The sequence below is a fragment of the Balaenoptera acutorostrata genome, chromosome 12 (assembly GCF_949987535.1).
Source record: "Balaenoptera acutorostrata chromosome 12, mBalAcu1.1, whole genome shotgun sequence".
Taxonomy (NCBI): domain Eukaryota; kingdom Metazoa; phylum Chordata; class Mammalia; order Artiodactyla; family Balaenopteridae; genus Balaenoptera; species Balaenoptera acutorostrata.
Genome location: NC_080075.1, coordinates 80539855 through 80557253, shown reverse-complemented (window position 1 = coordinate 80557253; position 17399 = coordinate 80539855). Strand labels below are relative to the sequence as shown.

The 17399-nt window shown below is 39.5% G+C and overlaps 1 protein-coding gene across 2 annotated transcripts; it reads right to left on the bottom strand.

The window, feature by feature from the left end:
- Window positions 1-9994: 9994 nt before the first annotated feature.
- RDH14 (retinol dehydrogenase 14) lies at window positions 9995-15080 on the bottom strand. Of its 2 annotated transcripts, none has more exons than XM_007183488.2 (2): window positions 14578-15080; window positions 9995-11232 (listed from the first exon to the last, which is right to left on the bottom strand). In XM_007183488.2, the coding sequence occupies exons 1-2, from the start codon at window positions 14959-14961 to the stop codon at window positions 10615-10617; spliced, it is 1002 nt and encodes a 333-aa protein (XP_007183550.1). In that variant the 5' UTR covers window positions 14962-15080; the 3' UTR covers window positions 9995-10614. The 2 variants fall into 2 exon arrangements, with proteins under 2 accessions (XP_007183550.1, XP_007183549.1); XM_007183487.2 differs by having other exon boundaries at window positions 14569-15078.
- Between the last annotated feature and the right edge of the window lie 2319 nt (window positions 15081-17399).

Below are 17399 nucleotides of genomic sequence, written 5' to 3'. Positions count from 1 at the left end.
CTTTTATATTTTTTTGCTCCCTGCTTAAATTTTCAAACTCATTTTTATTTCTTTATACACAGTAAGTATAGTGGGTCTATCATCCAAGTCTGATAGTTTCCATATCTGATATTTTGCCATCAGTGCTGATGACTCTCACTCATGGTACCTGCACTTGCAACTTTAGTGCTAATCATTACCCTTGAAAAAATTATTTATGGAGGTTGTCCAAGCCCTTTTATGAAGGTACCTTCCTCTAAAGAGGATTTGAAATTTTTTTTTTTTTCCTGCTGGTCATCTAGGGTATTACCAGTCCCTAACAATTTTAGACCAAATTGATGGTTTGAGTTTTCTTGTATTGTCCTGGTGAAATCAATTTTCACTTATGCATGGGGGCCAGGGGTTAGTTTATAGCCTTCCAGGGATGGGTTTTCTCTTCTTTTATATGTTCCCTCTTCTTCTCAATCTTAAGACAACTCCCCTGTTACATGGGATAGTTGGGAATATAATATAACGTTAATTCTTGCTCACCCTTACCTTGAGTGTGTAGTCGTTCAGAATCCCAGCTTAATGTGAGTTTGTGTGGGTGCCTATCAATCCCAGATTTTGTTCAGGCTTTCATTTCTAGCCTCCTTCAGTTTCTAGGCTTCTAAGTAGTCAAAAAAATTTTATACTCGTTGTTTCTTGTAGGGAGACAAATGTTCTCTATGACAAAGTAATTTTGCCTTCTCACTTAACTTTTAGGATTCTTACCTTCATGTTTGCATGATCTTGATCAAGAATTTCTCACCATCTTGTCAGCATTTTGGTGTTTTTAAGAAAATTTATTTTTTTCTATTTTCATCAGAATTGTTAGATGTCCTTAAATAAAAATTGGTCCAAATAACCTAGCCTGCCAATTCCAGAAACCAATGTTCCCTGAAATAATTATTTTGAAAAAGAAACACACAAAAAATCTTTTCTCTGTCACCTCCCATTTTATTTAGAAAATTTTACATGAAATAATGTTGATGTATCATGTGTGTTATCAGTTACATAGTGGGAAAACTATCCTAAGTATTAGGAATCTTTAATTAGTGGGTTTTCACTAATAGGATATGTGTAATCTCTCTGAATTCTCAACAGATGTTGGAGAGTTAAAACTGTTGTATTTCAAAAGAAATGGATGCATTTACTATAAAGTACAGTAATATGGTTCTTTTGATCATTGTACTATGATTTAAGTCAGACATCTTCATTGTTTGTGCAATTTCTCAAAACCCATGAAAGATGATATATTTCCCTCTGGCAGAAAACCAACACTCTGGATTGGGCACTGGGTTATTTAACCACCCTGATAAATAATTTACACTTGGGGATATTATGCAGAAACCTTTTCAATTAACTGGTGTTGACAGAGAAACTAAATATAGTAGTCAATGAAAAAATTTTTTTCAACACATTCTTGACCTAACAGGCAGAAAAAAATCTTATTTCAAATATTATCTCCTCTAGAAAATGAATATACTAAAGGGAAAATTGTGAATAATAATAATTATAAATATGAGAATTAAATATCTACTTTTTTTTATTTTAGAGAAGATTTTAACTTTTTCTGTGCACATTATTTTAGTTCACTAAAAGAAGTGTACACTGGTACAATGGAAGGAGTCAGAGGCTCTAAAATCTGAAAAATTTTGTTTCAAATGATGAGCTCATCAGGCTTCAGGCAAGTCACTAGGCTTAGGAATAGAAATACCCTGCAGTGTTGTTACAAGGATCAGAGATAATACACGTAAAATATCTCACAAAAATAGTAGTTATTATTATTCTAGAAAGAACTTTCTCCTAATTTGTCCTATTAATTTATGACCCATGGTCTTAGGAATTTGCAAAAATGTGGCATTCTTTAAAAAAAAATAAGCCCTTTAACTGTTTTATACATATATACTTATTTGAAAATTGATTATGGGGCAGAGTAAATACATACTGGTTATGGCAGAATTAATTGTGTTGCCTCTGGAAGATCATATCTAATCAACTGAAGGCAGCTTGTTTACTAGAATACACAGGACTGCAGAAAAAACTGGAAGGCAGTAGCCAATAATTTAAACTCTATAGAAGCTTCCAGGGGAAGTTGTGGCAAGATTAATTCTTTTTCATCTGTGAGCCTTCTTTGTTGATATTCTAGCTTCTCTCCTATTAATTCCAAATTACCACTGACTACAGTTGTCAAAAATGATGACACACTTACTCAGGGCTTTCATGTTTATCATTCCATGTTCTGCATAAGAGTATGTAGGAAAATCCAGCATTGCTTTCACAAGCCAGAAGGGCCTTCTTTTCCCTGTCAGGGTTGAAGTCATTCTCTAAGGTGTAGGAAGAGACCATCCTCCAGGCCGGTTAAGTCAGCTCCATCTACCCTGGCTATCAATAGTGTGGTAGACTGCTTAGTTTTTAGGTCATTAATTAACTAATTAAATAATCAACCTAATATCTTGTGAATAATAGATATAATACAGTCCTGTACCAGATGTTAGCAGGAAGTGGGAATGTTCAAACATGTCCCTGCCTTCAATGCAGTATAGTCTGGTTCTTGAAAACTCACATCTAGCCTTTGAATCCCCTCTCACCTTTACTTCTCTGATTTGATTTGCAGCAGATAAATAGAAATAAATATTCCTAGGGTAGCCAGGGTTTCAGTTATGAATGTCTTTTTAATCAGTTCACACTATCCCAAACACTTATGCAGGATTATCCATTACAAGTCATTCTACAATCTTAATCAAATTGCCTGCTAAAGGAAGCCCAGTATTTATTACTTTTTTCTTAAATGGAAAACAGCTGTGATAAATTAATCCGTTCACCTGAAATCTCATATTAGCAATGATTCTCAGATATTCTCTCAACTGACAGTCTTTCCAACTATGAATAATATATTCCTCTACCCCTATCTGTGTCTTTGAATGTGGCTAATTCACCTGGTCCCTTTTCTACCTCTCTGTGAGGTACACTAGAGGCAAAAATGTCTCCTGAGCCTGACTAGCAATATTTAGATGATAAACAGATATTTAAAAAAGGAAAAAAAAATGTCACTCGGAAGGCAGCATGGTCAGCAACAACAGAACACATGCTTACAAGGCCCACATTAAGGTCCACGTCCATCCAGAGCATAAATCTCCTGCTTATGCAGGTACCACTGCTAACGTCACCAAATATTCAGCCTCAGAATTAACTTCCCCTCCTCTGATTCTATAATAACAAATCAAGATTCTGATTATAATTTGGCTCCCCAAATGGATTTCCTCACTTGTGTACAAAATGCTACCTAAAGGAAAGAGATTTCCAGTTCCTTTGGTGGTTTTTCATTATCAACTGACATTTTGACAAGTTCAAATATCTGAGGCTGCTAAGCTAAGGCCCAAACATCATACCATTGATTTCACCAAAGGCATTCCATGTTGGCTGCCTCTCTTCCATCAGCCCCGTCCCTTTCAAGCTGTAATATTCAATTTCTTCATGTCTTCTATATATGCCTTCACTTGCTCATTTGCAAAGTGATTTTTATTTACAAATTTATGTTTCTTCTCTCTGGTCAGTAATCCTGGTGGTCTGTTTTCTTTATAGGAAACAAAATCCATCCCAGAGACGGTATTTTAAGGAGAACAAGATAGATTATAAGAAACTAGGTGTCTACAAAATGATCGGAAGGGCTGGAAAAGTGGGATAGGTTATATTCGCAGGAATGACTCCAGAAATACAACAGAACTGACCTGCAAGGGGAAGTGACTGCCTTTGCCGTGATCAGGAAGGTGGGAATCTGGAGGGTGCGATGGAAACACTGAGTTACAACACACAGCGCCACAGCTATGAGTCAGGGGTCAGGAAACGGGGATTAGGAGGTCACCACCATTGTAGCCTCCTCTCAACACCCACTAAGAAGTGGATGGACACAGAATTGTCAGGTCCACCCCAATTGCCTCTTGTTATCAAAAACCAAAAGAAAACCAAAAGAAGAAGAAAAAAAAAAAAACCCACCAAACTAAACAAAAAGAAACCACTCTGTACCCACAACCTTTCTTGCCAGCAGAAAATAGTCAGAAACACTAGGAAGAAGTCTTCCTTTTCAATTCCCTCTTCAAAATCTCACTCTAGGGGCATCTACATGTTGGAAACGGGTTTTCATCCAGAACATAGGCAATGTAGATTTTTGTTTATTGTTTTAAAACTCTCCAGCCTATGCAAGATAAAAAGGGTGCTCCAGATGTAGGTAGCAAAGAAAACTGAATGGCAATTGACCACATCCAAAATATTATTGGTTCTATTTGTCTTATGTTCCTACAAACTTAATATGTTATATTGAAGGTATCTTATCTTGCACACAGCCCACTACTCGTATGTAATCTCTTGATGCTTGTGTATGCACTTGTGGGTATGATCCAAATTGTGCCCTGGAGTTAGCTGTAAGCTATACTTGGCGTGATGTCCTGTGTGAGATCCTGTATAGTTTCATACCCATGGAGGCTACAACTAATGGTTAACTATGTAATGTGTGGGTATCATTGAATGTCCCCGCATCACACATAGTGTGGAAAACTAGAAAGGTAAATCCCCATTGAAAAGAACACTCTCATTTGACTTCTTGCATCCCACATTTACTTTAATGAGATACAGACCTCTCCCCCAAATCTGCTGTTCCTTTCCTTTCCACTTTGCCATAATTTTCTAATTTAAGTATCGTCACTTTTTTGCAACTTCAATTATTTTTTCAAAATATTCAAATATAGTTATCCTCTTTTCCAGTTCACAGGGAACTATAGAGTAAAAAATGTGGACTCAGAGGAAAATGAAAAGTATACAGTGACTTTTGTAACACCCCCAGCTTCATTTATCTATAGGATGGCTCTTGATAGCTTTGTGTGAGCTTTTGAAAGTTCAGCCAAGCCAGCTGCATGATCAACACAGAGACAATAGCTCCCACACACGGGGCTGCATGGATTAAAGAACCTGATCCATCAGTAAATCTGCCAGATGGCAGTGGAAGAAAGCTTGTAACTCTCTCACTTTCATTTCAACAGCAGCAAACAATGTTCAGTGTTTAAAATAAACTCTTCCAGATGAGCTAAAGATAAACTCTGAGGTGGGTGGACTTGAGCTTGCTAGGCTGCAGCTCTGAAGTGTTTGATTACATTAACACAAAATCCCTGGGTAGAACCCACTTCTGTCAACAGAATGCTTAGACTCGAACACCTACTACACGAAGCCATTTCCTGTGCTTTCATGGGTTGGTGGCAGAAACTTGCTTTGCTTTTTTCACAAACTAATAATGATTATACATTTCTCCCTGCTCAGCATTTCCTCAAACCATGTGTATAACTTCCAGATATACCTAAAATGCCAACACTGTGTGTAGGTCTGCACAGATAAAAATCTGTTGAGTATATTTACAATTGAAACTTCTATTTACTAACTCAACTTACAGCTCACATAGTAGCAAAAAAGATGCCATTAGGATTTAGAGCCATTCTGCTAATAACTGGATAACTATCCAGATCTATGGAGTATACAAAACAAACAAACAAACAAATAAATAAATAAATAAATAAAGGTACAAGTATTTTAAGTTAGAATTTATAAAGGAAGTTTGAAAATAGACTTTAAGACCTGCAACTTAGGACAGATCAAGCTGTAATACATCACATGTAACATGGAAACTTCTAATGATAAAATGACATACTGAAAAATAACTGCTAAGTGTTCAAGAATTCATCTGTTTAACACAATGAGTAGGAGCTTTAAATGAGAGACTGAAGCAGAGTTGATGAAAATACGTCTTAGGCTGCAAAAAACATTCAGGACAAAATACATCAAATAATAAATATATTGGGACATTAAAAAAAAATAAAACATATTCCCAAATTTAGATTAGGAGGCTTTGGGTGAATGTGATTCACTACACAGATACATTTATTGCCAGTTCCTCCAAACTGAAACTTTTCTGATATGTCAGTGATAGCACTACTTTATACAATAGAAGCCCTCTTATTGGAAATTGGTGGGTCACATGAAAAGTTGATTGAAGAAAGAAATTGTAAAGATGAATCATATGCACCACAACATTATTATTTGAGCTTAAAACATATAACATGTCCATTCATTTCCCAACTTCTGATATAAAGCCAAGGACTTGTCTTTTTTGTTTTTCTGAGTCTTTAAAATGGGGTCAAAATTTAAAGCCACTTGTAAAGCACTTAATACAGACAACTTTTAGATTTTTATAATATTTATTTTTAGTATTTGACAGTTGTTTTGAAACGTTATTCAACAGTAAGTTTTTAGTGATTCACCTTCATTTAGCTTTTACAAAGCACTCAGCTTACTTTTCATAGAAATCCATTTTCTCTTTGTATTCATATTTCATTGGTTTGCATTATGATTAATAACTTCTAGTATGATTAATAACGAGAACAACTAACATACACATACAGGTTTGGTTTGGTTTCCTTTGTTGCCTCCCAAATCCTGCGAGCCTGGAATAATGCCTGGCACATACTGGGCATTCAATAAATATTTATTAAATGAGTAAATGAATGGTACGAAACTCACTCTTCCTAAGTGTATAACAGAATAGGTGGGGGCAGAAGTGCCAGAGGTACGCTAGCGGGGAGCCTGCCAGCCTAGTGCATTCGCATGCTGTGGGCATCAGTCACCACGTTTTACAAACAGAATGGAGAATCAGTTATTGCAGCCGGTCTGTTAGATGATGGCTAGTAAGAGGGCTTCTACTGTACTTTGATTAAACATCTAGTGTAGCAAAAACTCTTCCTCATGTCTGTGCAAAACTGAGGGCTCCATTTAACTTTCCTCTAGGAGTAGACGCCCTTCCTCCACGGTAACCTGTAACTAATTTAACTCCCTATTATCCAGAGAAGGTTTGGGAAACATCTGAAGCTGTTTCTGTAGGGACCAAGCTCCTGAAGAGTGATTAGTAACATGTCTTCTCTGCAGCGTTCCTTAGCACATTTGGAATCAATTAAATATTCAAATATAGGTTCTCTTAGATCTCTGGCCAGGCGCGGCAGGTTTGTGAGAGAGGAAGCTGAAGGCAGATAACTGCTATTCCTCACACCAGAATCTATAGCTGGAGAGAGATTTGAAGAATACACTCTTTACACTTCCTGGGTCCGCAAGCAAATAGTCACAGGAGATTAGAAATGATTAGGAGAAACAACAGGAGACTTATTAATAGGAGTAACAGTGTACATGAGAACTGCACCTTACATGGTGTCTTAAAGACAAATGAGTGGGAACTTCCCTGGTGGTCCAGTGGTTAAGACTCTACCTTCCAATGCAGGGGTTGTGGGTTCGATCCCTGTATTGGAGAACTAAGATCCCACATGCCTCGTGACCAAAAAACCAAAACATAAAACAAGCAATATTATAACAAATTAAATATCATATTTTTAACAGATTGTTAAAAAAGAATATGTAACAGAAAAAGAATATGTGCATATGGCTTAATAACCTTAAGTATTTACAATCTAGCCTTTTTTAAAAAAGGTTCCTGACTCTTAGTTTAGAGGTTTTTTTCCCCATTATGTGTACTCACCTAATTACTATTACTAATAATAGTATAATGATAAGGTACATAGGGAAGAGGAAATGAACATGTGGCAGGTATTTTGTTAAACTCTTTACTCTGTCGGCCTCTTCACTGAACAATCCATTAAAGTTAGCATTCGTGTCTCAATGATAGAGCCAAGAAAACAGAAGCTCAGAGAGGTTAAGTAACTTGCCAAGGTCACAGAGAGAATTAAGCAGTAGATTTGTTCATCAAACCCAATGCGGTGGTATATTTAAGCAGTGAGATCACTTTCCCAATGCTACTTAGAACCCCACTATATAAAATAGTTACTCTGAGTGAAGTTGAGGCAGAGGACCCAGAAATCTCACTCATTTTCAGAAAAACCTGCTTGAAATAGAAGTCAGTATTGCAAAAGATTAAGTCAGTAACCAACATGAAAACGGGTTTCCAACTCAATTGTTCCATTATCTGGCACATTACATGCTTCTTTCTTAACAATATTTTGCTAAAGGCGAGAGTATCAAAGTAACAGAATTGTCTTTTTCTTATTTCCTTGCCCAGTGAAATAGAAGTCAGCAGAAAGGGGAAAGGAGAGAGAAGCAAAGGGTTTAAATAATCTTCAAAATCTAACTAGTTATACTATAGCGATTAGCCCTTGATTCCACCAAACACCGAGTGGGAAGGACATCTTCCAAATGGCAGCTCGTTTTACCTTAATAGGTAGTGTTTCCAGATGAGTTTCTAGCTTTCTAGTTTTCCATCATGATAAATTAATATATCCTATTTTATTATGGTGCCACAAACAAGAACTCTGAAAGGCTCAACTCTTACAAAAGGCCCAAATCCCCTGAAAAGCATCAGGTATCAAAATGCAGCCAGAAAAGATGGTATTAAATGAAAAAAAAAAAAAAAAAAAGGCTCCTTTTTAATGAAGTCGAGGTGTAGGACAGATTTATTAGCTTCCATTTTTCCAGGTTGCATTCTGATGTATTTCCTGCCCATATTTCTAAATTCAGCAGGTCTCTTTGTAGGATTATTTTTTAAAAATAAGTTTCAAAGAATATGATGCAGCTATAATGACTACACCTGCAAAGACACACCTGTGATGATACAAACACTAAGTGTTTCTCATATTCACAACCCAATGCTCTAACAGAAAACAGACCTTCTATACCATCTGCCAAGATCCTGCCATTCTTAGAAAGAACTGATACTGGTAACCAGATATTACAGTCTTAAAAATAATAACCAATCAAGGACTAGTCCTGATCAAAATGGCCATTAAATTCTGTGTAGTTCAGTCTATCCTTTACACTCATAATTCCTTTTGCCAATATTATGAGATGGTTAAAACAAATAGTTAAAATTACTATTGATGCCTACAATATTCCTACTTACTCAATTATTTTTATGTATACCACCATTGACTTATTATTTACTCACACATTAGTCAGTATTTACTGTGTCAGGTACTATACCTGACTCTTGAGGAAGGAAAACTAGTAAGAATATAATCTTTCCTTGGATAATTCCTATTGCAATTGTCTAGCTAGAGTTGTGAACAAATAATTAGTGCACTAAATTCCTAGTAAATCTGCCAAGATCAATGAAAAAAAAGTAGAGTGAGAATTGGATCCTTCTACAGATATTAAGGAAAGGAACACACTTGAAGGGAATGTTAAAGGCTAAGTAGTATTCCCAGTCAAAAAGAGAAGGATATTCCAGATTGAAAGAACAATATAAGGAAAGGCCCAGAGGCAAGTGGGTGATTGGTCCATATGGAGGAGTGGGTTATACAATGAAAGGAGTAGAGATGTACTGTCTAAGACGTTAGTAACTAGGCCTATTTAAATTTAAATTGACCTTAAGTAATATTAGAAAATCAGTTCTCAGTCACATTTCAAGTACTCAATAAACACATGTGTCTAGAGTCTACCATATTGGACAGTGCAGACAGAATTATTTCCATCATTGCAGAAAGTTCTACTGGACAGCACTGAGTGTAAGAGTACAAGGTAAGCATGTGGCCAGTTCATGGGGAGTCTCAAAAGTATACTAAAATGTTTAAATGGAAATGGTTTATAAACTACTGAATTGCACAGTGTCCCTTCAGAAATAGCCTTGGAAGACTCCATCCTCACAGCATTGCCATGATCTATTATACCCATCCAGCTTCTACATTTGAATAAGACTTCTCTTGAAGAAAAGAATTCTGCAGCTTAAAAAAGAAAGAAAAAAGGCTGGAAACCCAGTTATGGGCAACTGGAAACCACCACAAGTTTTTAAGCAGGGACATGACACTGTGACACAGATTTGGGTTTTAGAAATATTACTTCTTAAAGCAGTGTGCAAGATATGTGGGAAGAAAAGGCACTGGGCATACCAAGACGAGTAGAGGCTAATGAGATGATAAAGGACTAATTTCAGAGAAACTTCTAAAGGAATACACAATTAAGAATTTGCATCAGTAAATTTATTCCAAGTAAGAATTGTGCATTCACACCATGCATATTATATCCGGACAACAGCCAGTATTGTCATTAAAACATTTAACACTTTAAACATACCATAAAACTCAAAGATATTTGAAAAACTTCTCAAAGTATCTATTTCAAGTCCCTGAATTCTTTAATATTTGTAATCCATGCTTGTTCAATTATAATTTTAAAACATATTATAACCATACCACTCATTATAATCATTGATATGCTTATTATATATATTTAAAACATCTTTTCTGAAATTTTATGTTCTCCAAAAAATAACTTTTTAGTAACTTCAAAGTATCTCTATGTACCTCTTAGCAGTACTATGGTAAAACCAAAATTGCGTTTTCAAGTAGCAAGTGCCCAAGCCACACCATTCCCGATCAAAGATAGAGCTGACATCCAGGGAATTCCCTGGCGGTCCAGTGGTTAGGACTCCATGCTTCCACTGCTGGGAGCCCAGGTTAGATCCCTGGTTGGGGAACTAAGATCCCGCAAGCCACGTGGAGTAGCCAAAAAAAAACCAAAACAAAACGATAGAGCTGACATCCAGTCTTACAAACAGCTCTCTTCTACTCCTTGTTCCTACTTTAATATGCCAACCATTACTTCACTGACATCCCAGAGTTTTCCTGCAACAGATTCATCCATAGCTTTGGGCAATAGTTCTTCCTCTTTACAGTCCCCAAAGTACTTTCCTGACACACCTTCTACCTCAGGGGAAGAGGCTAAATAAATCGAAGTCTGGGCACCTTCTAGTGGAGTTTTGAAAAAAGCCCATGACACCAAATTGAAAAGTGGTTTGACTAACAGTGGGATGTGTATGTGCCTCCCAAGGTTGGTCCGCACCACGCCAGGGTGTAACGCATTGACAGTGACGTTTGTGCCTTCTAAGCGGCGGGCTAGTTCTCTGGTAAAAAGGATGTTAGCCAGTTTGCTCCGACTATAACAGAAGCTTTTATTATAGTTTTGTTCACTGTTCAAATCTTCAAAGTTGATGTCTCCGTATTTATAAAGTTTGGAGGAAACTACTACAATCCTGCTGGGAGCTGAACTTTTAAGGAGTCCAAGGAGAAGATTGGTGAGTAGGAAGTGCCCCAGATGGTTCACTCCAAACTGCATCTCAAACCCATCTTCAGTCTTCATATACGGGCACTGGAAGATGCCTGCATTGTTGATCAAAACATCCAGTCTAGGCTCTTCCTTCAAATGGCAAAAAGAGAATGGCAGAGTTATGAACACAGGCCTTAAATGTGCCTAAAATAAAATTTTAAACAATTCCTGCAAACTACAAAAATTCTAAAAAACACCTCTATGAGTTTTCAACAATTGAGAGAAAAGAAGAAGATGACAACAATGACTTGCATGCCTGACCTGGTGCTTTTCATGTTATCTCATCTACTCTCAACAACTCTATAAGCAAACTGAAGCACCAGAGTTAGGTGATTTGTCCAGAATCACAGGGCTCCTAAGTGGCAAACAAAAACCTGAAGTTGAAATCTGACACCAATGGCCCTATTCTTAATTAGTAAGCTAGACTGCTTTTCTAATTGGGATTTTCAAACCATAGCTAGACAGTCAATGTGAGCTAGAGAGTGGAACTACAGCAGAAGACAGGTCAGCATTGTTTATTCCCAGAGCTACTAGTATCAACACCAGGGGCAAGTTAGGATTGTTTTATTCTGTAATTTTCTAAGAATAAATGTCACCATGGGAATGGAGCAACTCCGAGTTGTTTCCTTAAAAATGGGATAAGCAATAGAGAGGGTGAGGGATGCAAATTAAGACTGGAGAGAACATCATGAATAAATCAAAGAAACATTGAGAAAAATATTAAACAGGTAGTATAAACATATCAAAAACAAAACCATGAATCATACATACTAAGTCTCACAATAACAGCAAAGGAGACTTAACAGAGGAGGTCTGCCCAGCAAACACCTTTAACCTCTATTACGACTCTAGAATTCACAGTTCTTTTTTCCCTATATGAAATCTACCTCTTTCAAGCTTCGAGGAGCCCCCAGCTTAGAGATCTATACAGTCAGAATTTCGCACTTTGACCATATCCTCCTGCATCTTCCCAGATTAAAGTCCTAAAATTTAGACTGTCCTCAAAGGGAAGTCTTTTCATTCTTTACTTCATGTAAGTTGGCTTTCCCTTGTCCCTTCCTGGCTCCTCTGTCTCTTTTGATGGGCAGAGAAAAAGAAATGTACAACGTGTTCCAGGTGTAAAGACACAGTGATGACCCACAATTAAATAAATTTGAGGTCAAATTTCAAATATCACTGGCCCTTTTGCCAAATGTAAGTGAAAAGAAAAATGTGTTAAATTTCACAACTGTTATCAAAGCCTACCTGTCAGTGGATTAACTATTTCTCATTCTGTCTGTCTCAGCACCTTTTGCTTTTCCAATAGTCAACTTCAAAAAGAAGGCAAAAGTTCACCCGTGGGGGAAAGAAAGGAGTGTTCTTTTCAGTAATCCTTTGGAAGAGTTTCCTGTATTAATCATTTCTGAGCCATCATTCTTTGTTGGGCTTGTGTTATTTTAAGACTGTATCATTTACTGTTTTTTAAATTCTAGAAGATAAATGACATAAATACCAAGAATACCAACCTGTGGGAAATTTACACTTCCTTTTTTTTTTTTTTTTTTAAATTCTGGTTATAGTCACTGAACTACTGAACTTCAGAGCCAGGAAGGAACTTAATACATACTTAGAAGCAAGGACAACTTAGTTATCTCTTTATCTCCTTAACTTTTAATTGGTTCTGTCAAGTGGCCAAAGTAGTGAGAAACCATAGGTATCAAGGAATAAGTATACCCAGCCCCATCTACATTTTTAATGAATAGGAAGATCCACTTTTGATTCTCCCAACATCTCTTGTACACTATTACTTCTTATTTCTAAACCTGATAATGAAATACTGGTCATAAAGGCAAAGCAAACCAAAACTCTCTGGATCTGCAACAGCTCCCCAACTGTGCATCGAGTTGCCCTAGAGAGTCACAAGGAAACTCTCAGGGTGATTTGGAGTATTTTAAATTTTCAAGGGAAACAAAATGATACTCTGCTCAACATCTCAAAAACTACCAAGCTCCAAGTGGTTTACATCTTCAACATTTTATTGTGCTATATTCCTTTTGATGATGTCCTACCTTTGCAAAGCTGAGTGTTTAGTAGTTGCTGCAATAAAGTGCAAGTACAATGTTAAAAATCAACATAGAACAGAAATGAGGGTGGCAATGTTCAGTCTGATTCCAAAGTTTGACAAGCTGGTCCAGTGAACAACAGATGCACATTTCCCGTTAGTATACTTATGGTTATAATAATTATGGTTATTGAAAAATGAAATAAAAATCTTTTTTTCTTTCATCTATGCTATGTGTATTCTTTTTTTCAAACAGCTACTAAGTTGTTACATAAATACTTATTAAGTTGTTTGGATCTAATTACTTAATGAGTAAGCTCTTAGATATTTGTTTTGGCCTAAGGGCATCATGAAAAAATTAGAAAGTTTGGGAACTTCTGCTCTAGACTCAGGAAACTCCTTTTCATATAGGCTCCTTTTCTATGCCAGCTAATTTTAAACATCACTCTTCTGAATGCCCTCTTGCAAGTCACTTCTGCAGGGAACCCTTCTACCTCAATTTCAGCAGAGGACATCCATTTCAGTGTAATATCTACTATCTAAACAAAGAAATCCTCTACCTCACTGGCAGGCAGCAGAAGTACTGTATAGGGGTTAAAAGCAAGGGCTCTAGAGACAGATCGTGGGCAAATTACTTAGCCTACCTATGCCTTAGTGGCCTTACGTTGTAAAATGGGGATAACAATGCCTACCTCACAGGGTTACTGTGAAGACTGGATGACAAGAGCAGTCAAAGTCACTTTAATTTCATTAAAAATTAAAAAAAAATATCTGAAATGCTTGGAACAGCTCCCGGCACACAGGAAACTTTCAATAAGTGCTAGGTATTATATGGTTTTCATTTCTGTCCTCATTTAGAGCACATGACCACTGGCATTCCAAGCTTCAGTCTATTTGGAAGTTAGGCCAGAGTATGGTTAAGGATACTGCTCATGAGTTCACTGGTGGCAGAAAGCTAAACTTCCTACCCTAGCAGAGGGGGAAAAATTGCTCCAAGGTCCTTGTCTAGCAACTTCCCCTATGTGCTCTCAGGCTCTTTGAGAGATGGCTTGGTGCACATTCACTTTGGACACAGGAAAAACAATCCAGGAACCTGGCGGATCTCCTCCTGAGCTGTCCTCACACGGCAAGAGGAAATGTTCAGAAACTCGCTTATTTTCCTCTTGGGCCCATTTTCTTACTCATCATTCTTGGAAGACAGAAGACTGCCCTACCAATTTTTCCAGCCTTCAATTCCCAAGCCGCCCGAATCATTCCCAAGGTCACACCCCCTCGACTGTGGGCGGTCCCCTCCCTGGCTCAGCCCCCGACCCTCCAGGCCCCGCCTCGCCCGCCGAAGCCCCTAGCCAGTCCCCGATCTCCGGCAGGTTCCCAGAGCCCCACACCTGGAGCACCTCCTGACAGAAGGAGCGCACGGAGCGCAGCGAGGCGAGGTCCAACTCCTTGACGACAAGCTCGCCGGCCCCGCCGGAGTCAGGCCCCAATTCGGGGCCCCCAGCCTGGCAGATCTCGCGGCGGAGCTGACCCGCCTCCTCCTCGGCGCGCGTGCGGTCCCGGCAGCCCATGATCACTCGCGCCCCCAAGCGCAGCAGCTCGGCGGCTGTGGCGCGGCCCAGGCCGCTGTTCGCACCCGTGATCAGCACTGTCTTCCCGTGCATGAGGCCGGAGTCCCCGCCTCGGTGCAGCCGCTGGACGCTGGGCCCCACGAACCGCCGGGCCGCCAGCCACAGGGCCCCACCCAGTGCGGCCAGTAACGCCGCCACGGTAGCCACTGCCATGGCCGTCCGGGCCCAGGGCCCACCTGCCCCTGCGCGGGACTTCCGGGGTCGCCGGGCGCCCGGGTCTGAGCTCGCCACCTGTACGCAAAGAACGCTGGGGCGCGGCCTGTCGTCCCCTGACGGCGGCGTGGGGCATGCTGGGACTTGTAGTCCCCCTTCCGAGGGCACCTGATTGGTTAGTAGAGGACAGCGCTCTGTGTGGCTCTTCGGCGGAGCCGGCTCCCAGCCTGAGAGAAGGGTGAGCACGGCCCCGGGTTTTCAGGCTCCTGAGGTCCCTACCCATGGAAATCCCAGAGCAGTGGTGGCCTTCCCCGTGGAAATGCCTAATGACTACTTTGAATTTACAAGTCTCTTTATAGGCTGCTTTACAAATCCCACACTTCGGGGCTGGCTTAGTGTGTTTTCCGTTAAGGGCGCCTGGGACTTGTTAACCCTCAGTTCAGTTTACCTTCATCCTCTGGACAATGGTCCCTGCCGAACTGAAGTCTGAGGAGAGGCTCTTTTTTCCCACAGCTGACGCTAAGAACTTAGCAACATGAATCAGTTAGAAATAGAATGGGCCAGTGGTTCTCAGACTTTAGCGTTGCATTGGAATCAGCTGCAGGACCTGTAAAAACAGAAATTTCAGGGCCCAGTTTCAAGTTCATTAGAGTCCAAAATGGAACCTGAGAATGTGCATTTCTAACAAGTTCCCAGGTGATTCTAATGCAGGTGATCTGGGGACCCCCGTTTGAGAATGTTAGACCATTGTGGCCTTGACCCATATATAAAAAGGCATTCTCAAACGGTCTTATTTGACAGTGGTAGAGATACACTGGGAAAAGCGTGCACTTACTGTACACATAGACTTCTGAGCAGGCTCATTCACAAGTGTCTTCCCCATTCCCTCCCGGAGAATATTAAATGTAACAAGGAAGGGAAAGTGCTTTTTACACTGTAAAATGCTTCAGAAATGTCAGGGGTTATTGCCACAGGGATCCATCTTCAAGCTGCAAACTTCAAACTTTAGACCAAGCTACTCTTAAGTCGTCATACGTTCATCTACTCACCCATCCAATATATGCCAGGCCCTGTGCCCTGTGAGAGTCACGAAGAAATAGGGCACCATTTCTGCCCTCAGGGTGCTTACTGTCTGGTCCAGAGACCTCTCCTGCCCCAGCCCCCATTCTAGAATCTTCAGGACAAGAGAAGAGACACACAACTTCTGTAGTTTGAAATAAACTCCCTAGATGATTTTGATAAACTCTCCTCCACTCCCTTGTATTTGGGAAGGATATAACATGCAACAAAAAGGCACAGTACAAAGAGCCAAGGGGTAGAATGCCAGAAGAAGGTTTCTTATGAGTGCCGAGAATGGAGCTCAGAGGTGGGACAAGCACTGTCCCTGAGGATTAGGCAAGGCACCAGGAACAGAAATCATGAGGGGGTGGGCCTTTATGCCATCCTATCTGTAACTTGAAGCTGCCTCTCACACTCACTGAGCCGGGAGCACGTTTCCTCTCTCTTCCTTTCTGTCCATCCACATCTTTCCTGTCCTGCAAAGCCCACCTCCGTTCTCTACGTTTCCTGACCACTTCCAGCCCATACAGATTTCTGCTTCAGCCTTGTGTGTGACCCTCACTTGGCACTGAGGACAAACAGCCCTCTCATGTTGGCTATTTGAGCTTGCACATTTGACTTCTTCTAAGGGATTGTTAAAGGATGGGATTATGCCTGAGTCTCTCTTGTGGCCTTTATCTTGGGGAATGCGTAGAAAACAGTAGGTACTCAGTAAGTGTCATGACTGATATATTTTGGACTGCCTTACATCAAATTAGGAAGCAGATCAAAAGATGTGTGTCAGCAGTGGTATGCTTTAACTAGAACCGGGGTGGAATATGTATATGTGGGTGGGGTAGAGATGGAGATGGGGCTAGAAGGAGCAAGAGAGGGTGTGAGGAAGAGAAGATAGACAGCATATAGCTTTTGAAGTGAGATCTAAATTTGAATCTTAGTCCTACCATTTATTACCTGCACATCCTTGGACAAGCTACTTAATCATTTTGAATTTTAGGTTCTTCATTGATTAAAAAAAAGGAAGGTAATAATATTGATATTATGTCACGAAAGTTTGGTTTGATGAGAAAATGAGGTAACATCTGAAAATAACCAGCTTGTTCCTAATGTAGTAGATTATGGTTAATAACTAATCAATGTTTTTTTTGAAAACAAAACAAAAATCACAACAGAATGGCCACAATGAAGGCTAGGATACTACACTTACTTCATGTCACATTTTGAAGTGGTAGCCAAGGCTTTTTTTCCCCATATAAACATTGGACTTACCTGCTGGGCCCAAAGCCAGAGACTTCAAATATGAAGCCTTGTAGTCCAGAGGCAATGAACCCAGGAAATAAGCTTCAAAGAACCCTTCCAGGAGGTTCTGTCTGGAGCTCATC